Source organism: Ciona intestinalis, chromosome 2 (genome assembly GCF_000224145.3).
Source record: "Ciona intestinalis chromosome 2, KH, whole genome shotgun sequence".
NCBI classification, from domain to species: domain Eukaryota; kingdom Metazoa; phylum Chordata; class Ascidiacea; order Phlebobranchia; family Cionidae; genus Ciona; species Ciona intestinalis.
Genome location: NC_020167.2, coordinates 3,168,977 through 3,194,031, shown reverse-complemented (window position 1 = coordinate 3,194,031; position 25,055 = coordinate 3,168,977). Strand labels below are relative to the sequence as shown.

At 36.2% G+C, this 25,055-nt stretch overlaps 6 protein-coding genes and 1 long non-coding RNA gene across 12 annotated transcripts in view; 3 read left to right on the top strand and 4 right to left on the bottom strand.

The window, feature by feature from the left end:
• The window catches only part of LOC100179104 (ubinuclein-2), a 7,708-nt gene extending 5,200 nt beyond the window's left edge, over window positions 1-2,508 (bottom strand). Inside the window, exons 1-7 of one of the 2 annotated variants that reach the window (XM_009859316.3) lie at window positions 2,236-2,508; window positions 1,632-1,838; window positions 1,076-1,288; window positions 867-961; window positions 621-724; window positions 391-479; window positions 2-80 (exon numbers count right to left, since the gene is read on the bottom strand). In XM_009859316.3, the coding sequence (XP_009857618.1) occupies window positions 2-80; window positions 391-479; window positions 621-724; window positions 867-961; window positions 1,076-1,288; window positions 1,632-1,838; window positions 2,236-2,382 (934 nt within the window). In that variant the 5' untranslated portion in view covers window positions 2,383-2,508. The remainder of the gene's footprint in view (window position 1; window positions 81-390; window positions 480-620; window positions 725-866; window positions 962-1,075; window positions 1,289-1,631; window positions 1,839-2,235) is intronic. The other variant, XM_009859317.3, reaches the window with a different exon arrangement.
• LOC113475838 lies at window positions 248-25,000 on the top strand. Its single transcript, XR_003397625.1, has 3 exons — window positions 248-260; window positions 15,089-15,092; window positions 24,705-25,000. It is a non-coding gene; the product is annotated as an uncharacterized LOC113475838 (long non-coding RNA).
• Window positions 3,307-10,148, bottom strand: LOC100183849 (P-selectin). The gene is made up of 18 exons (XM_002125279.3): window positions 10,048-10,148; window positions 9,830-9,915; window positions 9,499-9,594; window positions 9,284-9,398; window positions 8,786-8,896; window positions 8,599-8,691; window positions 8,105-8,242; window positions 7,268-7,394; window positions 6,897-7,009; window positions 6,448-6,645; window positions 6,058-6,255; window positions 5,777-5,974; window positions 5,457-5,648; window positions 4,827-5,012; window positions 4,532-4,643; window positions 4,213-4,364; window positions 3,867-4,030; window positions 3,307-3,780 (listed from the first exon to the last, which is right to left on the bottom strand). Exons 1-18 carry the CDS (start codon window positions 10,100-10,102, stop codon window positions 3,607-3,609), a joined length of 2,508 nt encoding a protein of 835 aa, XP_002125315.1. The 5' UTR covers window positions 10,103-10,148; the 3' UTR covers window positions 3,307-3,606.
• On the bottom strand, window positions 11,699-13,711 carry LOC100181480 (P-selectin-like). The gene is made up of 5 exons (XM_002131214.4): window positions 13,593-13,711; window positions 13,224-13,400; window positions 12,546-12,608; window positions 12,214-12,393; window positions 11,699-11,867 (listed from the first exon to the last, which is right to left on the bottom strand). The coding sequence occupies exons 1-5, from the start codon at window positions 13,639-13,641 to the stop codon at window positions 11,773-11,775; spliced, it is 564 nt and encodes a 187-aa protein (XP_002131250.1). The 5' UTR covers window positions 13,642-13,711; the 3' UTR covers window positions 11,699-11,772.
• LOC100184605 (U6 snRNA phosphodiesterase-like) lies at window positions 16,091-17,518 on the top strand. Its single transcript, XM_002131250.4, has 3 exons — window positions 16,091-16,438; window positions 16,611-16,804; window positions 16,951-17,518. The coding sequence occupies exons 1-3, from the start codon at window positions 16,138-16,140 to the stop codon at window positions 17,242-17,244; spliced, it is 789 nt and encodes a 262-aa protein (XP_002131286.1). The 5' UTR covers window positions 16,091-16,137; the 3' UTR covers window positions 17,245-17,518.
• LOC100186999 (CCR4-NOT transcription complex subunit 11) lies at window positions 17,493-20,461 on the bottom strand. Its single transcript, XM_002131269.5, has 8 exons — window positions 20,288-20,461; window positions 19,876-20,142; window positions 19,373-19,577; window positions 18,870-19,067; window positions 18,545-18,674; window positions 18,001-18,130; window positions 17,821-17,928; window positions 17,493-17,697 (listed from the first exon to the last, which is right to left on the bottom strand). The coding sequence occupies exons 1-8, from the start codon at window positions 20,405-20,407 to the stop codon at window positions 17,509-17,511; spliced, it is 1,347 nt and encodes a 448-aa protein (XP_002131305.1). The 5' UTR covers window positions 20,408-20,461; the 3' UTR covers window positions 17,493-17,508.
• Window positions 21,195-24,668, top strand: LOC100179148. Of its 5 annotated transcripts, XM_018817802.2 has the most exons (7): window positions 21,206-21,293; window positions 21,663-21,749; window positions 22,090-22,263; window positions 22,520-22,705; window positions 22,772-23,916; window positions 24,225-24,370; window positions 24,486-24,668. In XM_018817802.2, the coding sequence occupies exons 1-7, from the start codon at window positions 21,270-21,272 to the stop codon at window positions 24,569-24,571; spliced, it is 1,848 nt and encodes a 615-aa protein (XP_018673347.1). In that variant the 5' UTR covers window positions 21,206-21,269; the 3' UTR covers window positions 24,572-24,668. The 5 variants fall into 5 exon arrangements, with proteins under 5 accessions (XP_018673349.1, XP_018673348.1, XP_018673347.1 ...); XM_018817803.2 differs by lacking the exon at window positions 22,090-22,263 and having other exon boundaries at window positions 21,203-21,293; XM_009859514.3 differs by lacking the exon at window positions 21,206-21,293 and having other exon boundaries at window positions 21,647-21,749; window positions 21,951-22,263.
• Window positions 25,001-25,055: the final 55 nt, after the last annotated feature.

Sequence of the window (25,055 nt, the reverse complement as noted above, 5' to 3'; positions counted from 1 at the left end):
CCTGAATTGAAACTGCTTTTATCAAACTGGTTGATCTGAGCCTCAGTATCAAGATAATTGAGTAAGTCCTGCTCCATGTCCTGTGTATTGTGTTATGTGAGAAGCTATAATCATCACACTTCTATTGCTATTCTTAGCTACCAAGTTGTGCCTACTCTATTATGACTTATGAGTGTGAGCGCCCATATAGAACAAAACTAAAGGTACATGGGATGTAGAGCAGAAATGTCCCATTCCCCCACAACTTACTTATATTTTATGTTGGTAAAGTCACACAGCGTGGCATGCCATGTGTCCCAGGTTTAGGCCAGGATTGGCCCATTACCCCATCAATTAAATTCTTATATTCAACAATTCAGTAGTATGCAGTGTTAATCTCGCCATACTTACCATTAGATTATTTCCACCATTTTGTATCTTTTCTTGGTTGAGATAATGAGGTTTTGAACCAGCTTCTGAACCTACATTTATTTCCCATGCTTATATCAAAAAAAAGTATATAAACTGTTCATATATTTGACTTTAGCAACATTATAGCAATTAATAATGAAACATTTATATATAATATATATATCACAACAATACTACACACAACATAGAAGTTAATATGACCAACTCACCAGATGAGCTGGTATGTTGTGATTGGTTTGATGAACTGAACTGTTGGTGTTGAGCTTTTGCCTTTGCAACAAGTAATTGTACTTTGGTTGGTTTCTTCTTTGGCCTGGAAAAGTAAGATATGTAAAATTATTGTACAACATTCTGTACATTGCAATGTGATGTACATTTTTAAAAAAGTTGGTTGTTATTAATGGCCCCTTTGTTTTTTTTTAAATTTTATACCAAAAGCACAAAAAATGCTTTACCCTTTTGTCAATTTATTCAGTTTATCTTTTCCTTGCAAAGATAATTTCCTTCGTCTTTTATCTTCAACATCAAGTGATGACTTGCGTTTTTTAACCTGTGTTAAAAAAAAACAAATACAAGGTATATGTATGATATAACATAGATCAGATTTAAGAGTAAATTACAAAATACAGTGAAAAAAGCAACAATTTATATATCATTACCATACCATTTTCTTATATTTTAATCCATTTGCATTTTTGTAATCTCCCTCTTCCCCACTATCCCCTGATCCAAAGAAAGATGTTTTCCTCTTCCTATGAAGATGAGCAGATAGAGGAAGTTCTTCATCATCGGACACTTGCTTGAACTCAAGTTTTCCGGTGTTGACATAAAATCCACCAAACTGGGTTGTGAGGCTTGAAGGGACCATCTCATCATACTGTTAAAATGACAAATATTGGGTGAGTTCAAAAACAAATGGCGTACTGAATTGGTAAAAACGGTCACACATCTTTTTGCAAATTTTATGGTTAAATAAAACTAGTATTACCAATACAAATTCTGTTAACGTCCACTATAACAAGGTTCCAATGTAAAGCATGCAGTGGTTTCGGGGATTTATTGCAGAGTTGAAACATTTCACCGTTTTATCTTGGTTTTTTGACTAATACAGGTGTCTTCGCTCGCATAAAAGTGTTTGTAAAATTTACTGCAGCAACACACAGAATACAAGAATGCAGTACAATGACTTGAACAAACTGACTTAAAATAAATAAACTCACACATTCTGAATCATCGACAAATGGATCAGTTTCATCATATCCATAACCAACATCCGCTAGATCTTGAATCCGATCCCTCCTCCTCTTCTTCCCACTACCAGCTCCTCCCCCTCCATATTTTGCTTCATAGTAACGAGCTAAAGACTCAGCATCACTCTTTGCAGGATTGTCCAAATCCACACCATTTTTCTCACTTTGCTTTGTTTTCTGAGGGAAATATTTTATTTTGACATGTAAATACAGTGCTAAGGAACTGAAATAAAACTAATTGTCAATCAAATTTAAAAATAGTCAGGCCGTTTGATATCTTACTAGTATTGGCACAATATTTGCAAAGAGTATAGAATAGTGGCTATTAACAATTGCTTACGCAAGCCATTGGGTTTCACAAAACTGAAGATTACAAGTTGTTTCAGAACAGGCTTTTTTGAAAATGCAAGGCGAACATGATTTTTAAAAACAAAAAAATAACGAAACATCAAAAGAACAAAAATCTGTTTTCAAATAAGTCACTAGCCACAATTGTGCAATTTTACGTACACTTTGTAAAACATTTGCACAAACATCATCAGGGAGTTAAATGTAATAATTTTAAATAACTGACCTTTACACTTCCCTGGAGCAAGGCAGCATAAGAGACTTCAGTTACAGTTGCATCACTTTGACTTGATAAAGAAACTTCAAGGCGAACTGATGGCTTGGGTTCCTTAGGTGTTTTCTTTGAAGGGGGTTCAGCATATAATAAATCCATGACTGCTTGGCATGACTGCTTTCGGGCAAACAGGCTGTATAAGGGAGCTCAAAGCATGTGGAACTTCATTTTTGCTGAATTGTTATGATATTTCAACAAAATGCATCTTGAACTAAGAATGTGTATCGTTCTGTAAAGTAAGTAACGGTTATTTAATGGGCACGGCAGCTAGGCCACCATGTGAAATCGAAGTTTAAGATCAAAGGAACTTCAATGTTTTCTCACGCATCGGCGCCAGCGGCAGTTAAGCTCCAGCATACCCGAGTGTTTAATATTAAGAAATGCCTTTGCCGCTAGGAGTTGTTTTAAATATATTCAAGTTTCGGGGACAAGGCAGTAGTATCTCGATTATGATTTAACTTGTAAGCTGCAAATAATCGTACGTAAGAGTGTGGAAAGCGACATTTTGTATTTGTACTTCTGTCTCGAAAAGTCTGTTTTGCAGTAGCTTGAAGAATCTGCAGTTAAACTTAGGGCCCTTAAATCCCAAGAAGCTCTGCTAAGAAGTGATCACGAACAAAAGTTCTAATTACTTGCCACGTAGGCTTACAGTAAACCAACAGGCCAATTCAGTCCTCGGCCTCTTATCAACCGCAAGCCTCCTATTAATGTTCAAATGTTGAGCCAAATGAACGTCTTTATACTTCTTTATATAGTCCTGCTGCTATACCATAGATACCTATAGGCATATGTTTAGGTAACCTATCCTGTTACTAAAATAAACTAAGACATCAGAAACCCCTTTTTTACGCGTCAAACGAACAGTTCTTGCGACTGAAACAATAAAACTTCTGCTACAGTATATGCCCGAGGTGCTGTACCAACCAATATCCAAACTACTTTCGATATAAATTGATACTGTATTTTTATAATTGTGGTGTTGATCGATGCGATATGTTTATCCGCTCTATTTGTTCATTTTGATATGATCGGAGTTAGTTTATTGATATCAATGTGCGAAAGATACATATATAGCGCGTAAAGTAAACTAAACACCCAAATCACAAAAACGGGTGATTACAGAACACGAATGTCGAAAACGTTTTTGTAGAATTAGATACAATATTGGTATGTATATATATATATATAAGTAAGGCAGTTTGTTTAAAATTCATAAAACTACTCTATCATTGCAATTTATCTACATTGGACCGTATATGGGGGAAATATATATTCTGAAAGTAAATTTGATCTTGCAAATTTGTATGCACCGCGGAATCACATTTATTCATCCGGGCAGGGATTGCCACAGATCTGTGAGCTAAGTTGATTGGAGAACTGCTGGTCCAAAGTGCTGAAACTTGTAGCAATAAGAAGGTTGCTTTGAGACCCAGCAATATCTAACAGTTGTGTCTCGTCCAAACTCCCAATAGGAGGTACAATACCAAGGGCGTACGTCTGGAGCAAAAACATTTGGTAAGAATGTAGCAGTAAACAAAAACTTTACAACACATATGGAACAGCTGTTGTTGTTACTGGCTTACCAAAACCCCTTGTGCTCGCAGTTGCTGGGAAACTTCTCTGACGTCATCTTGGGAGCGACCATCTGTAATAATAAGGACAACGTCTTTGACTCCGGGTCGGTTTCCATTACCCGGGAGCAGAATGGTGTCTTTGGCGTGTCTCAGTGCTTGACCTGTCCAGGTTCCTATAAAGGTATGCAGCGGTCACAAGAAGGCAGAAAAAGTTGCGAAAATTCCTTCAAATTTATTGTTGAAGCCCGGCATTACAAAACCTTAAACAGTTAAGACGAATTCTAACATTCATTCATTTCGTTTATAAGCTATGACTTCGTGGAGTACACATTTCCAAGTAAACTGAATTGCTTACCACTGCCATCATATGGGATGTCATCAAACTTGTTTAAAAAGAGGTCGATGTCATTTTCGAACTCGTTGAGAAGAATTTGAGTGGTGTTGTCAACATGACGGTTGTATCTAAAAACTGAGAAACGAGCTGCGTCTGGAGCCAGCACGAATGACCTAATTGGAAAACACAATTATGTGTTACTACATGGCCTACTCAATACATATTGAGTAGGCCATGGTTACTAAACTACAAGCAGGTAAAAAAACGGAGGCTCACCAAGGAGGGTTAAATTAGGCTATAGATACTCTTATGTTTTTGCTTATATGAATACTAAGCTTACCCGAGTACGTTGCGGACGAAAGTTTTCATAGTGACCCAGTTTGCGGTTCCAATGGACGACGACGAATCAAGTATGAAAACAGCATCCATTAAAGCGAATGGTGGACAAGGTCCTAGAAGTATAAACGGTGATTTAAATTTAAAAAAAAAACAGCAAACTGTAGAAAAAAGTACCCTCGTGTTACAAATAACGGTTTAAAAGAGAATATAGTAGGATGTACGCATTATAACCAAGCTAATAAAGTCAGGGATCATTTTTTTATATTCATATCTTTCACCATTCTACTATAACTTACGAGCGCAACAAGGTTTCGGTAAATTCCACTGTGAGTCGTTTCTGCAAGTGTTTTGTGTCATATCTGCTGGGTAGAGTTGGTAACCAGGATCCACACATTGAAACAAGCATGTTGATGGGGCGTTGTTCGCATCCGAACACGTCATACGACCGTGTCTAAGTGGCCCTTGCTCTGGACACTGGTTAGCTGCCAGAAAACGTTGATTTTAATCCTCAACTCATTGCGAGATGTACAGCAACATAATTGGCAAGTGAAGCATGTACGACATCAGATTACACTGTTATTTTGATCTATCAGCAAGCGTATTAAATTTTGCGGTTTAAAAAATCTGGAAATTGTGATAGTTAAAATATTAATGACGCCGAAAAGACTGTAGCAATTGGATTCTGAATTATTAAATTGCCAAAACGAATACGAAACACGTTATTAAGCTAATTGAAAGCATGTTGTTTATGTTGAGAACTTTAAAAGCGTTTTTAGATGTCCTAAGTGAAAACAATACAAACGCACTTATTCATGCGGCAACAGTCGTGCTAGTAAAGTTTTTATGAATATTAATACGTACTTTGAAAAGACTTGTGCTTAAATTTTCGACACAGTCGTTTTAGTTTTACGTTTATTTCTACCTACGTTGACACTCGGGTGCGGGGTTGTCAAAAACAAGGTTTCCATCCGACCCTTCTACGCATGTAGAGTAAAGTGGACCAACCCGGGTGTGGTATGCGTCACATCCGTATTCGCACTGGGAGCCGATAAAGTTGCCGTCTGTGCACACTCTGAAGCCGTTAGTCGGGGGGCTTGGGGGTGCTGCGCATTGCTTTCCTAGAAGGGACAAAGTACGTTAACGCAAGAAGTATAATTAAGAGCCATGCATTAACGTAATTTTAAAAAAGTTAACACATTTTAAAAATTGCTGAATTTTCACTTAGTTGCCTATAAAAAATACATACGTTCACAGGTTGGCGCAAGAGAGCTCCACGCGCCGACAGTATCTCCGGGCACTCCTTCCAAACAGCTTGAAGCTGATTCTCCAGTTAAAACATAGTCGGTGTCGCATTCAAACACACATTCGCTGGCGTAGAAGTTAGCATTACTACACACGACTGCGCCGTTCTCTGGTGAGGTGTGTGGCGGAATACAGGTAATGGCTGCATGAAAAAAAATATTCTAAAAATTACTGCAAAGCAAGTTTTTTGCTGAAAGTTACTGCACAGTTGGGCCGATGACTTACGTTGGCAAGTGGGTGCGATGTTGTTCCACGCGCCTAACGTATCTCCGTTAAAGTCATCGTTGCAAGTTGAAACTGGTGGACCGACCAATGCGAATCCGACAGAGCAGCTAAAAGAACACTGGCTCGCCATGAAATTGGAATTCGTGCAAGAAACTGCACCGTCGGCTGGATTGATGTGCGGCGGTAGACACACAATTGCTAAAAAAATCGGCATTTATATATAGGTTATGATATAAAATGATTTACAATCATTTTTTTAATTAGCTGACAGCATTCAGTCGCAAAGGTAGACATACAATTGCGAAACAAATCGGGATGTATAACATAATTCACAATACCCTTTCGGGATATTTATAAAATAAAAAATATAACCACCAGCATAAAACTCACGCTGGCAAGTCGGGGCAATAGAACTCCAAGCGCCCAGCAAGTTTCCATCAAAATCATCCAAGCATGTTGAAACTTCCGCACCGACCAAAGCAAATCCAGCATCGCAAGTAAATGAGCAAGAACTATCAACATAGTTCATGTCGAGGCAGACGACGCGACCGTTTAACGGATCAGTGTGTGGTGGAATGCACGTGATGCCTGGATTATTCAAACTCGTTTATTAACCTTCTAAGTCGAATTATTATCCTTCCAACTGTAAACTTCGTTATTGCTGACCCAATAAGTAAACAATAATCAAATGGGCATATTGAGCATTCAAAACTTAGCAGAGTTTAACTCGAGGTGGAAATTATAAGACTCATAGCGGTTATAGGTTAAAAATGAAGTGAGAAATGGTATGTACCTACATATATAGAAGCAAAAGGACAAAGGGATAAACTGCTACTTACGTTGACAAATCGGTGCTGGAGAATTCCAGATTCCAAACTCGTCATTGTCTGCGTCATCAATGCACGTGGACACTGCTGCACCAATCATAGCGTAGCCAACATCACAGGAAAATCTACGGTAAAAAAGGGATCTTTTTGGAACCGTTTAAGTGAAAGTTTCGGTTTATTTGACTGCGCGAGGATTAAATGGGCACTTCAAAGATTCAAGCGAAGGCTAACACGAGATTTTAGTAATTACAATGCATCTTATTGCGGTATAAATATTATTCACTGTTTAAAGTTAAGTGTAAAGAAGTATATATATTACTAAATGCGTGTTAGCTCCATGGGAACATAATATAGTAAAATACTAAGATTTAAATAAGACTTACTCGCAAATACTGCCTTCGTTGTTCCTGTCACTGCAACCAACACGACCGTTGGTTGGATTAGTGTAAGGTGGACGACATGTTATCTTAATGCAGGTGGGTGGGGCGTTGTCCCAACTGTTGTCAGCTCCTAAGAGTATTTTTTTATAAAAAGTGCATTCAGTTTATAGAAAGTTCGACACTGTTATAGTAATTGCAATAAATAATCGAAAGTGCTCATATGGGATTACAAACGTTTACGCAGTTTACACGTCTGTCCTTTATCGGCAAAAATAGTTTTCTCGAAAAGCAACTGCTTTATATGGGCAAGGGTTTAGCACATCCGAGATTTGAGACAGATTTGGCCCATTACCTCATAACGGAAAAAACATCCCATTTAACTATAGACGTGTAAAGGAAGTCCCTGTTTTTAAACACGCACGGGCTGTCTTTATTTTAAATCCAAGGACACAAATTAAATGAGAAGACAGTAGAACACGTTAACCTGCCCATCCGGCCGGATTTATTCGCTAATTGAGACACGCCACTGACACGGATCGTCGCGAATTTAATAATTGCTGTGTTATAGGTGCGGATCTATCGGCGATATCGTTATAATAAACCAGCGCTTCCTTAATTTATGATTAGCGGTAGACAAGTACAAACGAAAACCAATTTAATTGAGTGCTAATTTACCAATATAGGATCATATTTTCTTTAAATAGATGTTTTGTGTGGTTTTTATAAAACGTTGCAGGAGCGTCAGGCTGAATTTCCGCGTTTGACTATACAACCAGTTACGCAATTTTATCCAACTTAGAACCGAAGCATCTGAAGTTACTAAAATAAATATCAACCTACCGCAAGTCGTTCTTTGGCTGCCACTTAAGAAATATCCTCCTCTGCAAGAAAACGTACACACACTGCCCAGCAAGTTATCGTTCGTGCAAGTCACTCGACCGTTACCTGGAGCCCGTTGGGGTGGATTACATGTGGTAGCTGCGAATTATAATAAAATCAATTATAAACGGGAATGGTTAATGTTAATTATGAGTGTACAATATAGTAATGTGAAAAAAATATGGAATCCGTTAGCACGTAATTTAAAAAAAAAAATATTTTATTCAATATTTCTCAATCGTGTTTAAAGTTATAACGCTCTTTTAGAGTCGTGGGGATATACGGTCGTTTAAATCTGTAAATATTACAGTTTATTATCGAATGGGACGTTAAAACATTATATGGAAACATGTCCCATCTTACCCCAGCCTACTATATACGTGAAGTCGACATTTTATATTTATGTAGTCAGTCTTTGTTGATATGATTGTATAATTAGGTTTTGTTTAACTTACGAACACAAACTGGTACTGGGTTATTGAATGCGGCAGTCGCATTGTTTGCATCTGCTATACAAGTGCTTGTAACGTCTCCTTGTAGCCTGTAACCTGTGTGATAAAAGGCATGTTTTACTTGAACTGATTGAGTTATTGAAGTATATGTATATATAAAAAAAGGTTATAAAAATTCTCGCATTCGTACCTCTGTTACACGTAAAAGAACACACACTTCCGACTTCGACGAATGTGCTTTGGAAAACACAGTCTCTTCGGCCGAACCTGGGAGCGCCGATCGGTGGGCATTCAGGTGCGCCTGTATATCGTAAAGATTATATTACAAAGCTGCGGTATAAGATACATTTAATATCCTAATATTTGTTATCCTAAAAATGAGATATTAGTAGCACTAAATTTTATAATTTTCTTTTGCAGTATAGCGGGGGTGGGAAAGATGGGATATCATTATCACACAACATCCAAATATCCTGATCGTGTTTTATACAATTAACAACGATCTATGTGAGTCGTGAGGATAAGGTTTTATAATTCTTTGAATGTTTTTTTTTTGTTTACTACTCAATGGCACGAGAAAATACAATAAAAATATGTCCCATCTTACCCCACCCTACAATAATATTTTCGATCCGAGTTGGGTTTAGGCAAAATAACTAGTAAGGAGTCCATTGTTTTTAAAACTTACGATCAAGGCAGAATAAAGCAGGTCGGTTGCACTCATTGAAGTCACAACAGCATCTACAAACTGTGTGACGTACTTTGGGGTTGCATTGGGCCGGATACCAAGCCGGTCTTGGATTCTGTAAAACGAGAAATTCATTTTAACGAATCGTTTTTATAGATAAAAAAAATATTTTTAATTCATTTATAACTTGGTTTAAAAAGTAATGTTAAACATACCTGTATAAAGTTATTGTCGCATGCATGTGCTTGCTTGCAACGCTTTGTTATCCTCAATCCGAAGTTGTCAGTCCTCACTTCGTTTTGACAAGCTTCCTGCAATTTTATATGAAAGTGGTTTAAAAGAAAGTTGAAAACCTTAGACGTCAAAGGAACCCAAAATTTGAGACAAATACCGCGATTCGTTTAATGTTAAGCAAGAGTTTTCCAATGCAGAGTCATAGATTCTAATTTAGGCAGAAAAATTAAACGCAAAAAAAAACTTATATATATATAATAGCTAAGCAAGCGTCTAAAAGAGTTTTACTTCACAAAATACAAACTGCATTACTTCATTCGGTTGGCAGGATTGCAGGTGCCCTTCAGTAAGACAATGTGCGTTCGACTTAGCGTTTGTACAAACCCAGCATTGTAAAGCTAAAAACAATAAACATGTTAAACCAAAAATCAAATGCTTTGCCTCTCAATTGATTAATTTACGGTAGCTTGATTTTTGCTACTATACAAGTTTGAATAGATTAACTAAATTTATGTTATATACGAACGTACCTTGTGCAGAGACGAAACCTGAAACGAGAACTACGAGAGCGAAAGCGACCTTCATTTCGGTTGATTGACACTTCTCACTTGTTAAGTCCAGTCACTTGCTGGTGCTTTTATAACACGGCTAGGTGTGGTGGGACAACCAAGGTCGATCATCGCCTTTTTCTAAAACATTTTAATTGGTGCTAGGTTAAAGCAAACGTGCCGCGTTTTAATCGCTTTTAATTAAACCTAATGAAGGAGCAAACTAGGTTTTCCTGTATTACCAAAACGTTTAACAATCACGAAATCGAAAATAAGAAGGGAGTATTTGTGCCGAGTTCGAAAATAAGAAGGGTACATCTTCCGGGGTGTCTGCCAACATGTCGTTTATAAGTAGGGCGGGGAAAGACGGGACAACTAAGCACATAATATTTAAATATCCTGATCGTGTTTTAAACAATTAATAACGGTCTGGGCGGGAATTCATGAAGACAAGATTTTTTAATTATTGGAATGTTCTTTACGAACTACCTTCCCCACCCTTTTGTACGTACCGTCAAATAAAATAAATGGAAAAATAAAAAATATTTTAATTTTTTTTACATTTTATGTTATTTACGATTTGCCTCGGCCAGCAGTTCCCAAACTGGGGTTTGTACAGCAGTTTCACAGGTCCGCAATGTACAGCAATGATTGTGATTCGATAATAAGCTTTTTCAAATGTAATGCTTGCTGTATTCATTGGTGCTGTTGTTTTTTCATTTCTCCTATTTATATTCATTGACTTTTATACAGCCGCAAAATATCAAAGTATTTGCAAAGGGTCCACCCGGCAAAAGAAACCGCTGCTGGTCTATCGTCTGGGCATACTATTCGTTATATACAGCTTTTTACTGCAAACGGAAGTCAATGTCTGAACACCAATCACATTCAAAATAGGATCGTCAGGAACATGCTTTAATTGCGATAATTGCATGTCTTGCTGTTGGGAGAATGCGGTTGCAGCAAATCAAATCACCCTGAGCGGCAGTTTGTGCTTTAATTGCTATCTTGCTCGAGCCGATTCCCATTCCGAAAATGTCCGACATGCCAGCTATGCGATGAGTGGCTGGCTCAACAACGGTTACCGGACAAACAGAAAATGATTGCAGAAAAACTCATGTAAACGCCGCATCCAAGTTATATAATTGACGCACGCGTTCATGATTCGTTGCTTAATTATGCGTGTAACCTGACGATCGCTAATTATCCTGCCCTCTTATTGATGTATTATATATGTGTCCAGTAAACGTTAAATGGTTTTACTTTGTGAAGAGATAGTACGTCACAAAGGATATTGTTTAGCTTAACATACAAACACCTTTGATCTTTTTGGCTAAAGAGCGGATTTTAAATTGGTTATTATACAGTTGTCCATTGCAGATGTTGCGTTACTCTAAATCCGATAGGGTCTTACTTGAAAGAACATGATCTTTTTAACATTTTTTCGAAAATTGACGCGTTGGTATAAAAGATCGCAAAGTGTTACTGTATTAAAGAGTAAAATTTCTGCTAGTTGAGCGGTACAGTCTTTGATGGCAACAACTGACTATGTGTGCAAACCTGATATAATCCTGTTGCGAGCTTCTGCCAAAAACCTTAGCACAGCCGGATCCATTAATTTTAGACTGCAACATATGGTTTGGAATTTTAATAATTCGTTTCGAACAATTACGGAAAACAACTACTGCTAGCGGAAACGTGACTGCTTCAATCGCGACATAACATATTTGTCAAGTTGTTAAGAGCAGTACTGGATTTGACTGGGGCGCGTTGTTCACCATTTTGCGTTTTGTTCGAGGTATCTGCAATATAGAAGAGTGGTATAAATACAGATATGTAAATTTTATTATATGAAAAGATGAGGTCCTACTGTTGAGGCACATAATGGGGTCTTGCATTTAGACCGTTTACCGCTTTAGTATATTAATCTTCGCTTGGACCTTATATATAGTGCTGTGGGGTAAGATGGCACACCTTTGGCACATAATATCCAACTATCGTGATCATGTTTTAAACAATTAACAACGGTCCATGGGAGTCGTAAGGATATGGTTTTATATTTCTGTGACTGTTCTTTGTTTATCAATAAATGGAACGAGAAAATAGAATGAAAAGTTGTACCACATTTCCAACCCTACTCCAACGTACCTGGCAGTTTACAAACGGGCGGTTCTCCAAACCATTGGTGGGCACTGCATATGTAGCTTGGTAGACCATTCAATGTGTAACCATCGTCACAACTGTACCAGCAATACTTCAAAGTCAAAATATCGAGACACGTCACTGCTCCGTTTTCGGGTTGGGCAGGATCTTTATCACACACTCCTACTGCAACGTACACCGTAATACGTGTCAGAAAATTACACACTCCGCCAGATTACAGCAATAAAAACTGTTTCCTAGAAAAAAAATTTATTGGGCTACTGTTATTTTTTCGTAGATAAGCTATACGTTGAACGAAACACAGTTTTATTACATACCGAAGTATTTTCCTTGATTTTCCGGGGTTCCTTCCAATTGAACTTCTTCATTCATTTTAGGTTCTGTTTAAATATCAAAAGTTTTATGAAAGACGATTAATTATGTTTAGTTATAGTATAGTAGGGTGGGGGAAGATGGGACACCTTTAGCACATAAGATCCAGATATCCTAAACGTGTTTTAAACAATTAATAACGGTTTATGGGAGTCATAAGGATTTAGTTTTATAATTCTTTAAATGTTCTTTGTTTACTACTAAATGGGACGAGAAAATAGAGCTAAAAAGTGTCCCATCTCCCCCCCCCATCCTACTGTATATCTCAATTGCGTGTTTGTAAAAATAAGTTTATTGACATCCCAAGGACAACCTATTTGACAGGCACGTGTTGGTGTAAAGTTCTGTGGGGTAAAATAGAACACCTACAGCGAATAATATTCAAATATCCTGACCATGTTTTAAACAATTAGCAAACGGTGTATAGGAGTCGTGCGTAGAAAAGTTTTTCTTGAATAGGAGTCGTGCGGAAAAGTTTTCCTTGAATAGGAGTCGTGCGGAAAAAGTAATTCTTTGAATGTTCTTTGTTTACTGCCAAATTGGACGAGAAAATTGAATGAAAAGATGTCCCAACTCGTCCCCACCCTACACTATGCGTATAAGCTTACAATACAAAGTCATACCTTCGCAGGTCGGCATATCAGATGACCAATTGCCAAAAATACAAGCTGTAACAGAGGGACCGACTATAGTCAAGCCCTCGTTGCAAACGAAATCACATCGTGTGAAAATAAGATCTTGGTTGCATTTCTTTATGCCCCTCGCCAGTTCGGGAAGCGGGTCACAAAACTGAGCTGAAGCTGCATATAGAATAATGTTAAGTATAGGTGCATGGTCTGACCGGTGTCTCACGTAAAATAAAAATCATGACGTAGTAAAGGCAGATTTAAGTATAACGAAATTTTTTTACCATAAAGCTTAACATAACAGGTATTCGTTGCTTTTAGGCGTTTCAAACACTAATGGGAATATAATACACAATGTATACTTACCGACAACACTAATTAAGACAAAATAGCAAAAAATCGTCCTGATAACCATGTCTGATGAGCGAAGACACAATACCCACGACAAAAACTAATACACTGATGTCTCTCTCCTTCATGCAACGGATTTATATAGCATGTGTGACGCACCTGGTCATTTTCAAGCTCCTCGAGATATACGTGGCCGCACGAAAAGCAACTTTCTAAACACTTGTACCAATAAACAACCAACGTCATGGTGTGAAATTACAAACCGCGAGTATTTGCAGGTTCGGTTGTTAATTTAAATTACTTCTCTTTATCGAGCTGCTCGATAAAGCATAAACACAATTCTCAGGCAAAATAAATACACAGGAAATGTATTTATATTCCACAAAAGCGTTGTGTATTGAATTTATCCATGTTACTATATTCATTGCATGTCACGTCGTTTGCGGTATGTTATAGCTACTAATTACCATGAGTGTCGAAATGTGCGGAAGTTTAACACATGCACGTCACACATGACGTGGAAAGTATTTCACCATCTGTGGGTGTAAGGGAAACCATATTATTTTGTTGACATCACATCGTATCAGTTCCCAATTGCCAATCTTTTAGGGTACGTTATAAAAGAAAAGTTTGCTCTGGTAGTAAAGTCTGTTATATTTTGTAAAACTATTCCACAGCAAAATAGAACAATGACAAAATATACAACAACAAATACCTTTGAACGTGCCACTTATTACTGGAATATTTATAGAGTTCTATAACCTTATCCTCAAGACCAAAAAAACAATATTAATCAAAAAACATGATTGGCATGTATAGGAAGTTATACGACATTTGCTAACAGCATCAATCCCACATTTAGGCAACTGTATGATATGATGTTTGAAGTATTGCATTTGATATCTGCTCTTATAAAACATTGCTTTGAAAGTATAATCTTGGTTTCTCTTCGGCAGCTATTTATAATTATTCCGCAACGGTGGGTTCATGGGGCCAAACAGAGTGTGGAAAATTAACAGCATCAAAATAGTAAATAGCAGTAGTGGAATAATCCAATGTAAATTATAATGCACCAACCACAACCATGTTTTGATTGCAACCAAGTTGTACTCCGCCATCTAACAAACAGGAATAAAGAATTGATTAGATTAAAAAACATAAACACGATTTGTCTCCGGAATTACGAATACCAGCGGTATATGTTCGGGTAAGATGATCTTTGTTCTCATTCTCATTTATCGTCTCATTTGGTAGCAGGCAAAGAACATTTAGGACGGGGAAAGATGGAACACCTGTTCATTCTATTTTCTCGTCCAATTCGATAATAAACATAAAAATACAGAGAATTATAAAACCGTTTCCTCACAACTCCCATATATAGACCATTGTTAAATGTTTAAAACACGATCACGATATTTGAAAATTATGTGCTAAAGGTGTCCCATCTCCCCCATCCTACTATACAAAAATATAGAACTGTATGCCTCCAATTAAAAAAATGGGGACATAAGAACAGTTAGGGATAGTTATGTGTTGGCAATAGATGGTTTTTAATAAATTGCCGGCCTTGTAATACAATTTTTGGAATGTCTTTGTAAACGCGTTGTATTGAAGTGGAACAATAGATTGGTATAACAAAGAGACAGCAACACGTAATGATAGTATTTATATGTTCATGATCTTAGTTATACAGACTTCTCCATCTTTAAGTAAATTAGTGCAATTTTTTCTGGTTATAAATGTACATGTTAAAACTCATATTCAACCATAATTTTCATAATAAATTGAAGGAAATAATATTCACTAAAGTACTATACTTGGTAAAACTACTTACAGCGATTGTCCATAAATGAATAAACAGCGTCAATTGACTCACGACAACCATTTCCAATCAAATGTGATTTAACTGAATTAGACACGCATATGCACCATCACATATATACAGTTGGCAGTCTTTAACTACCCAGGGTAATCCCCAGGTGATATTAGAGGAAAAATCAAAGACATGACGTAGTACGGTGATACAATATACCAATCTGAATTCTTCTATTGTTCGAAAACTAGACATTTCCGTTGACGTGTTGTCTGAATAAGTTAATTTGAAGTCAAACCCGTGGCGCAACATTAATCGTAGAAAATTACAGTATATGTCGCAATAAAGTGAGGGACGTTTTTGTTTTTCAAGAGTTCCAGTTGGATTGCGATCAATTTTTTCTTATGTAAGTATATGTCCAAACATCTAACTAGAAGATTATAATTGTCTCTGGGAAACAAATAAACACCGAACATGTAATATCGTCGAGATATTTCTTTTTCTAATACTGTTTTTAAACAAACAATATAAAAACAGTATTTTGTGGCTGTACTCTTGCTCTATGCTCGCTCGACCAACACGCGCTCTGTATGCACTCCCCATAAGAAAATAAAATATAGTAGGGTAATCCCCTAAACATGGGTAATCCCCAATCGTAAAGTTTTTTTTTTATTTACAATTTTATATTTTATTTTATTATCAAGAACAATCTTTGATTTTATTTTGAAGATATTTGATAAGTGAACAATGAACTCGCTAGAAATGCTTGGAGAGTACAGTAGTAGTTCTGATGAGGAATCAATTTCAATCAGTAAAACTAATACTGCGAGCTCTCAAAAGTCAAAGCTGGTTGTCCCGGACGCAATATGTGCTTTGTATGCCACAGAACAAACGGAGCACAACGATCCGACCAAACATCAGGGACGTGTAAGATCTTTTCAACATGTGAAAGGAAATTGGGCCACTTTCCTTTACATTCCTTACCCCAATCCCCATTGTAATGAGCTGAGATCTTACGTTGAAGATTTGTTGCAATTTCAAGGCTTAGGTAATTGGGTATGTTTTATGTACAGTATAGTTGTTACAATAACCTTGGTATGGTTCTGCGTTGTAACTTAAGACCAAATATATATTGAAAATCGTTTTTGTTTTAAATTTGTCAACAATATTGCCATCTTGGAATGTTTTGTTTAGACAGCTAAAAACTTCATTTTTAACAGATCATTGGAAAATAGTTGATGATTTCCACCTGAGCGTGTCTCGAACTTCTGCGATTCCACATCATTTTATTGAACCTCTTGTTGAGGGAATTCAAGGCTGTGCCCAGAAATTGTCTCCAGTTATTTTAAATTTTTCTTGTGATTTGAAATTTTATGTCAATGATGAAAAGACAAGATCTTTTTGTGGATTTGAGGTAAGATAATAATATACCTTGATGTAATAGGGCTAACTCTGGCTTATATTTTGGGTTTCCTGATGTTCTGTGCCATAGGACTTTACTTTTAGATAATATATGACATTATGTAGTTCTCTATATATTCGCATCATTTTGTTTTTTAGGTCACATCACCTTTCATTCTTGCCAAGTTACAGACCCTTGTGGACCACATAAACAAACCATTAAAAGATTACAAGTGCGACAGCTATTATGAGAACCCTTCCTTCCACATAAGTATATCTTGGACACTTGGAAATATCTTTGAACAAAATTGGAAAAAGCAGCTTGAGATATTTCAGACCCATTGGTCCGAAGTGTTCATTGAATCACCAGAGTTATTTTCTTTTGAAGCAAATAATTTAGTTTGTAAATGTGGAAATCGACTTTTCACGTTTGAAATAAGCTACAAATCTTGACCAGGCACATATAGGCTATGCATGATTTAAACCAATCATACTACTATAGAAACACGTTATACAAGTTCTGAAATTAAAGATCTTCAGTACAAAATTGAAGCTGCTTATGTATATCATATTATCCTTGTGTTTTACTTTAATAACAATAACACTCATCTATTTGTTTCTGTGTACTTCTTTTAAACAATCTTCAGTAAATAAAGCTGATTAAATTTGTTTTCTTTTTCACTGACTATATCAACACAAAATCTCAACGAAATAAATTTATTTTTTCACATTCTCTGCCTCACTATTATCAAGTTGTTTGAGCAATCGAAATAATCCAGCAGCTTCCCTTATTCGGCTGAATTCGATGCAAAAGGCTTGGACCTCAATAAATAATTCTGTGACGTTTAAAATCCGGTTTCGAATAAGAGATTGAAGAAAAACACAAACAAGACGCACCAAGCGATTCTGTAAAAGTAAGTCCTGTCATATCAATCAGTTCATGCATGGTGAACATACAGTAGGCATTAAACAATATAATATCTGTATGTTAATTCCTAACATTATCTGTATGTAAAATGTTTCACAAACCTGCATGTACTTGTCTTTGATAGTCTCACACGTTGAAATACAATTAGAAATATAAAGATGAATAAACTCTGTGGGCAAGTCAACAGCTGTGGTCAAACGATTTACAACCTGCACAAAAAACATTAATTATAAAGCTTAAACACATTCAACTACAGAACCGTGAAATTGTGAAGTATTTACCTCCATTGAATGCAAAGACATTTCCATATTAACCAACACTGTGAAATACTCTGTGATTTGACTTGATTGCATGAGCATTAAAAGTACTTCAATTGCAACCAGAGGGTTGTTTTCCACAAGATCTGGCAACCTTACGAGGTGGATCAGTTTAACAAAAGTGAAAAGAACACAAAGTTTAACACTTATAACTTTTCTCTGTATATTTAGACTACTATATACTTTGTCTGGTGCTGTACCACAGTGGATAAGCGATGGCATTGTAAGTAAAGATTCAGTGTTCGATTTTCAGTATTGAGAGGCTTATGTGTATTTTGACAAGGCACTTAATTAACAAACATTACTTTAACTCTCGGAATTCAGTTTGACTAATTATTAAATCAGATGTAACACCCTGGGTATCGGGTCTGGGTATAACTCTGGTCCAAGTCCCAGATCCCAATGTCCTATGCTGTTTTACTCTGTAAGACCTTAGCCACATGAATAAAATAGGTATGCTAATATGCTATACTGTTGTAAATAGAATATATATCTCAGTTCAACTAACTTGGCGGGAGTTAGACCAACATGGTACACAAGTTTCTGATCATTGTTTAGCTCTTGTAGAAGTTGATTCTGCTGTGGCACTGTTAGTGGATTTTTGAATGCTTTTGCCATGAGTCTCTTTACTTCAACACCTAAATAATACCAATTGTTTTACAAACTTGTTATAAAAAATTTGGGATTGTTTTTTTGATTTTTTCTTAATGTATTAGTATTACTGACAATTTACAACCGATAACAAAACACTGGGTTAGAGCAACTACCGTTAAGTGAGTATGAAAATTGAAAACATACATTCACTATGTTAACTCGCCATATCGAATAAATACCTGTGTTTATGTTCTGCCCCATGCTGGTGTCCCACATGAAATTGTGCCAAGAATAATCACTGGGATTCATCCAAACCAACTCATCCATGCAAGGGTGAAGAGGAGGAGCTGGACGGATGAACTCTGGACGAAGATTCTGCATCGTCGGAGCTTTGTGACCAGTGAGTAACGATTCAATCACTTTTTGTTTCGATTTGGCTAAAAAAATCATTGGTATTTTAGATAGCTTATATGCTATGTAGGTCCTATGAATTAATGGATATGTTATATAACCTATCAGGGTTTTTAGCTCATGGCATTGTATCTTTTAAAAGACAAAATAACAGACATTAGTAGTTAATACAATAGGGTAAAATCAAAACGGTATAGATTATGGTAACCATAGAAATAGGAAAAACTGACTGTTTCTCAAAGAACCTCATAACTTTGAAATGTTGAACTGGTCATAAATTCACCATGGCTTTAAAATAGGAATCCCAAATTGATATTTTTAAGCTTTTTACCATTTACAGGAGTAGTGTCCAAAACATCTGGATTTGAAATAACACAAGATATTCCAGCTTTGTTTGTTGTAGGAAGTTGTGATTGTTTCTCAACTAGTGATAACTGAAGACCACTCAAATCAAAATTATGGTTCGACCCACTTTTATTTGATAGGATTGTTGTTGGTGACTTCTTTAGAAGGTCTTTATTTGGGCCAGCTACTAACTAAAAAAGTAGCTTTTATAACAAACATTGTACTGCTAAAATAGCTTTTTACCTAAAAAAGAACTGTGAACTGTTGGTACTATTGGTATTATATGTTATACTTTAAAGAGATTAGTTTTTTTACGATTTTTTATCCTAGTTTTTAAATATGAATGAACAGATTTTTCTATGAATGAACAGAAGTTTCTAGATATATTCTATATTTTTACAGTTTACACTATTCACATTACAATATGTGATATAAAGCGTGAAAAGTTTTCTATCACCTATATTAATATAATAATAATAACTTTATCACCTGTGAGAGAAAAGATTTTTCCTGTGGAGTGAGTGCTGGTATTTTACCAAACGCAGTTGGGTAGGAATGATTTTTCGAGCTCTGTTCATCTTGTCCACCAGGTTGCAGTAGATGAATAAACACCGGAGCAAAAGGATTGGCAGCCATGGGCTCGTTCTTATACATGTCAAAGAGTAAATAAATAGCAGCAAGTCTTTGGTGTTGGCCGGGTAGGAGGTCTTTGTGTTGTAACAGAAGTACCACTGATGAACCAACTCGGAAATGATCCTGAAAAAAGTTGATTTAATTCCATTCACAATATAGACAATCATCTAACAATATGAAATCCAATTTGCTTTATTGGATTTCAAAAGAAGTATTAAAAACAGACAGCATTTCATAAAAAAATGTAAAGTTAAAACGCTAGTTTTACCTGTTTATTAAAACCTGCTTTTTGCAAGGCTGGCGAAAAGCTTTCAAATTGTTGATTTGCTATCTCTTCTTCTTGCAGAAAACCCAATAAGTTGCTTAACTCTTTCAACGACAGTGACATTATTTAACAATTGCTGATTAAAGTATGTTGAGTCTGACTTGATGAACCTGTATTTGATAAATAATACACCTATTACAGAAAGTATCGTAATATTTTATTATTAAACACTGATTCCTCCACTACCACTTCGATTTGTTATGATGACGCCAGTAACACACTTTCCAACTGACCCCGTTTCACAAGTGAACTAGTGACGCTTCCCAACCTAACTGCGATTTGTAAACAGAACAAAAAAGGCAAAATAGTTACGCTTCACCAGCGCTACATAGAAACGTCAGTGGCGCTTCGGGAGGAAATAATTTATTTAAAATATAGTGTTCAAACACAAAAACCGAATGCTTTTCCCGTAGATAAAAATCAAAAACGTTTTGCGCGCGTGCTTTCAAATTCAGGTAATGTGTATATAAATCAAATGTAGATAAAGTTTAAACAATGTATATGTAGTTAAATATACATTGGTTTAAATCACCCAGAAAAACAATACGAAGCGAATAAACCTCACTGGTTTTCGCAGAACAAATTTCTATTTTCTTTTTTTTTGACTGATTACGCGCGAAGCACGTGAAATCTTTCTAGCGCATGCGCAATAATTGTTGTATGACGTCATTGTGAATCACTACTACGCTGTTTCGTTCTGAAATCGTTTTGATGTTTGGTAGGTGCGCAAAGAATACGTAATAAAGGCAATTCTTCTGTATTCTTGCGAAATCCAAGGAGCTCTTCGTTGTTGTACAGTTTATATATGACGTTGAAGCAATTATATTTGTTCATTCTCAATTAAACGTTGGAGCTATAGCACTTTAACGTTTGAGACATTTTTTCATTTACTATAGTCATTTTTTAAAGCAGCACAGCTGAAGTTATGGACTTGGATTCGAGTTTATCTGTAAGTGAAAATGACGAAATTGTAATGATCTAAGTGTAAACATGGCGGTTTTGTGTTTGTTTACCATTTTGCTTTTTCCTGAAGTCTCTATTATGATACTGTTATAATGAACATGTGTATTATGCTTAAGTGCGCGTTGTGTTTTGATGATATTCGTATTTGGATTTTGCTTTTTTATTTGAGCTTTTGTGTAGTTTACAAGTTGGATGTAAATATAAAGAGTCCAACAAAGATAGCGAAAAAAGTATTCTATGGCGTGTACCCTCGCACTCATAGCACTATTGTGCATTTCATGACATGTAGTTTTTTATTGAATGAATTTATGGTACTAACATATATCTTTTCTTTCCTAATTTGGTAATATGATAGACTGAATTTTGTGATAAACTTGATGACCCTACACATTCTGATCACAGCTGTGTGAATGTTTGCACAAAAGGGTCACAAGATGATTGGGTGAGTTCTTTATAAGAGCACATTTGTTAAATATTTGTCATTTTTTTATCGATTGGTTTGTATTAAGAAGCTCCCCGTAAAAAATCACTTTTGTTGTTATCAAAACTTAAAAAACTCTTGAAAATATTGAGCTTTCCAAAGAGGGTTTCTATTCTATTAGTGCTTTTGTTAGTTTTTCAATATGATTGGTTTGTTTTACAGAAATATGTTTAAGACATATCCACGTTTAGCTATAGAATATTTGTCTGTTGTCTGAAAAACTGCTCATTTGAGCTAAAGACTCATTGAAATACCAGACCCAAGGCGGCAAAGGATCTTACGATTCTTCTTTTTTTGAAAGAGCAATCGTGTGTTTAAAAACATAACAAACTGTAGTATTGTTTCTCTGAGCTCACAAATGCCAGATGATGTGCAGAGCCCAAGTAATACCACTAATGATGCAACACTGTATAACCTGGGCAACAGTGACATGCGTCGTGTGAATAATTGTGATGAAAACCTTTTCATGTTTGTGGTAAGAAGTTCAATTTATTTGTGCACTGGTGGATAGTGGCTCAAGATCACTTTGTTTTTATTAACAAAAGCACAACAAAAAGATTTACTGCTGAAGATAAAAAAAATAGTTTAAATTCTATATAAAACTTAACTGATTATATGTTTCATTTTTTATATGTATATATGGTATTTTCTTGATCAGTATATCCTTCTATTTAATGGTTTGGCGCTGGTATATATTTCCGACATTATATTATAACTATGCCTATTTTTAGGATCAATCTGACAGCAACTTGTCAAGCGCCATGTTATTCAACAACGAAGCTGAAACAGCCTCTCATCGAGGATTCAAACCACGAAAAAGGTTGTGTGCAAATTGCAGCACCAGCTACCACCCTGTTGCATTGCAGTTGTGCCAATTCAACTTTGAACAAGCGATGTACATCTGCGCACAAGACAATGTACGAAAGTGCGGTTTAGAATTTTTTAGTGCACAATTTTAATATTATGTGTTTTATATATTTCAGTGTCAGTATCCATTATTTGAGGAAGACTTGACACCTTTCATTATTCATCACAATGTGTTTGAGGCAGTTAATTCAAGAAGAAGAAAAAGAAAGAAAACAAAGCGCCCATCACATAACGAAAAGACAAAGCGTCTCATGTTAGAGTCTCACCATGCACAAGTAGATGATGATCTAGAAGATCTTCCATCCATCCTCCCATTTACATCATCCTTAACGAACAATTCCAACATTCCCTATTATGATGGTGTAACCGAACAAGAAGCTAAGATGATCTTAGACAGCTTAACTTCTACACCTGAAAACACCAGCAGTGATTATTCCGGGAACGATGTTACAGATCATACACTTACACCAAAAACAGAGTTAACTTTTCAATCAAACCGTAAAATGAATATTTTCCATTCAGAAGAAATACAACCAGTCATTAAAGAACTATCTGTTATGGAGTCTACTCTGCCATCTGAGGCACATTTTTCAGCACCCAATAATGATCCAATATTGCCGGAACAAAATTTGCTTGACGAAATATGCCAATCAATGGATGTCGATTTTATGACAGATAATGACATTCAGGTCAAAGATAATAAACTTAAAAACTCTGTAATCTTAAATGAACCTGCAGCGCATGCTAGCATGGAAGACTCTGCAAGTATAATACTGGAGGCCACAACAACAAAACAGCAAGAGGATCAAAATGTAACTGACTTTAGTGTGATTAGTTCAACTGTTGGGTTGAACTTGCCAGAAGATTCAAATGCTAACTTAACCATACAAACTGTTGCATCGAATGTAGTTGAGAACATTGACGCAGATGATAAAGCTACCTCACTGTTACAAACTTCTATTGAAAATGATAAAAATATGGAAATAGGTAGAAAACCTGAAGAAAAAGAACAATTTCCCAAAATATTTCAAACTGCTATCCCCAATGTAAAAGATATTGAAAAGTATCCAACACCTGAAGAATTAAACAGCGGGGACAGTTTAAAGGAGCTTTGTCTTCCACCAAAATATAAATACAACGTTCAATGGCAGAATAAACAGAACAGTTGTTGGTTAGATTCGATTCTAACAGCCATCATGTTCAGTGTTAATATACGAGCTGCTATCAACTGTAATATGGAGAAATATGCCACGTTTCATAGGTGTGTATGACTGTATGTTAGTTTATAAGAACCAAACTACAGCTGTCTAACTTTTGATTGTATTGTTAACTGATTAATGCAATGCAAAATTTTAGGCCTACCTTTGGCTCAGGTTTGGTGCCTATTGCCTACTACTGTTTTTGATTAAATAACTTGAAAATGCCGCCCTAAACCCTTATAAAGTTGCCTTTTAGTGAAGTTTTTTCCGAAAGATAGCTTTGTTACAACTTAAATAGGCAGTTTGTTACAACTTAAATAAGCAGTATAATGCCTACTAGATTTGATCAATAACAGTTTTGCATTCCCAGGTTATGTTTGGTTTATGATGTTTGTCAGCAAAAGCATAACAACCCTGCAGCTGAAGATGATATTTCTCAAATCTTTTCCAAGTTAAACAAAGCACGTACACATGTGCTTGATCTACTGCTTCTAAAGTTGCCTTTTCTAAAACCGGGTATGATATTTCTATTTGTGTGGACCATGGTTTGTAATGTAAAGCTGCAATTTGTATACAATAGCCCAGAAGCTTAATGTTTTTATTTTATTTAACATTTACGTTTTTTTAACAGGTGCTCATGAAAGCTGCTTTGAACTGTTTCCAAATATCCTCAAATTGGAATCCCTTTCTCATTTATTTTCACTGACGCTAAGGTAAGCACAATTACTCATATATATATACTTTAACTTAACAACAGCATGGTTTAATCTATTTTACCTTTACCAGAGTGCTAGACATAATACCGCCTATGTTTATAAAGTTAGGTTGCCATCAACATGTCACCCCAGAGACCATAGGCGCCGAGTTTTGAAATGTAGTGCAGAGGCGGAGCCTATTATGACGTAACACAATCGTGACGTCATAACACTTCGGCGTTTCATTGACGTTATTTTACGCTTGCTCAACGCTGGACGTCAGTGTTGCTCGTTGATCCTTTCCCCGTGCGTATTTGCAAGATTGACCGATATATAAATCATTCGTTCGAGGCGACGTGCTTTCTACTTTACCTTTACGTGCGTCATAGTTTAACGTCCATGTGCGTCGTAGTTTAACGTCCACGTGCGTCGTAGTTTAACGTCCACTTGCGTCGTAGTTTAACGTCCACGTGCGTCGTAGTTTAACGTCCACGTGCGTCGTAGTT

Coding starts and splice junctions, on each gene's coding strand:
- LOC100186999 (XM_002131269.5), bottom strand. CDS start 20,407: ATGTCACTGTCGTTGAAAGAGTTAAGCAACTTATTGGGTTTTCTGCAA. Junction 17,929..18,000: donor TGTCTTTGCATTCAATGGAG/GTAAATACTTCA, acceptor TTTTTTGTGCAG/GTTGTAAATCGTTTGACCAC. Junction 17,698..17,820: donor TCAAAGACAAGTACATGCAG/GTTTGTGAAACA, acceptor TTACTTTTACAG/AATCGCTTGGTGCGTCTTGT.
- LOC100183849 (XM_002125279.3), bottom strand. CDS start 10,102: ATGAAGGTCGCTTTCGCTCTCGTAGTTCTCGTTTCAGGTTTCGTCTCT. Junction 9,916..10,047: donor AGGTTTCGTCTCTGCACAAG/GTACGTTCGTAT, acceptor TATTGTTTTTAG/CTTTACAATGCTGGGTTTGT. Junction 9,595..9,829: donor AATCCTGCCAACCGAATGAA/GTAATGCAGTTT, acceptor ATAAAATTGCAG/GAAGCTTGTCAAAACGAAGT.
- LOC100184605 (XM_002131250.4), top strand. CDS start 16,138: ATGAACTCGCTAGAAATGCTTGGAGAGTACAGTAGTAGTTCTGATGAG. Junction 16,439..16,610: donor GTTGCAATTTCAAGGCTTAG/GTAATTGGGTAT, acceptor CATTTTTAACAG/ATCATTGGAAAATAGTTGAT. Junction 16,805..16,950: donor GATCTTTTTGTGGATTTGAG/GTAAGATAATAA, acceptor TTTGTTTTTTAG/GTCACATCACCTTTCATTCT.
- LOC100179148 (XM_018817802.2), top strand. CDS start 21,270: ATGGACTTGGATTCGAGTTTATCT. Junction 21,294..21,662: donor ACTTGGATTCGAGTTTATCT/GTAAGTGAAAAT, acceptor GTAATATGATAG/ACTGAATTTTGTGATAAACT. Junction 23,917..24,224: donor AAATATGCCACGTTTCATAG/GTGTGTATGACT, acceptor TTGCATTCCCAG/GTTATGTTTGGTTTATGATG.
- LOC100181480 (XM_002131214.4), bottom strand. CDS start 13,641: ATGGTTATCAGGACGATTTTTTGCTATTTTGTCTTAATTAGTGTTGTC. Junction 12,609..13,223: donor TGATATGCCGACCTGCGAAG/GTATGACTTTGT, acceptor ATATTTAAACAG/AACCTAAAATGAATGAAGAA. Junction 12,394..12,545: donor AAATCAAGGAAAATACTTCG/GTATGTAATAAA, acceptor TGTACGTTGCAG/TAGGAGTGTGTGATAAAGAT.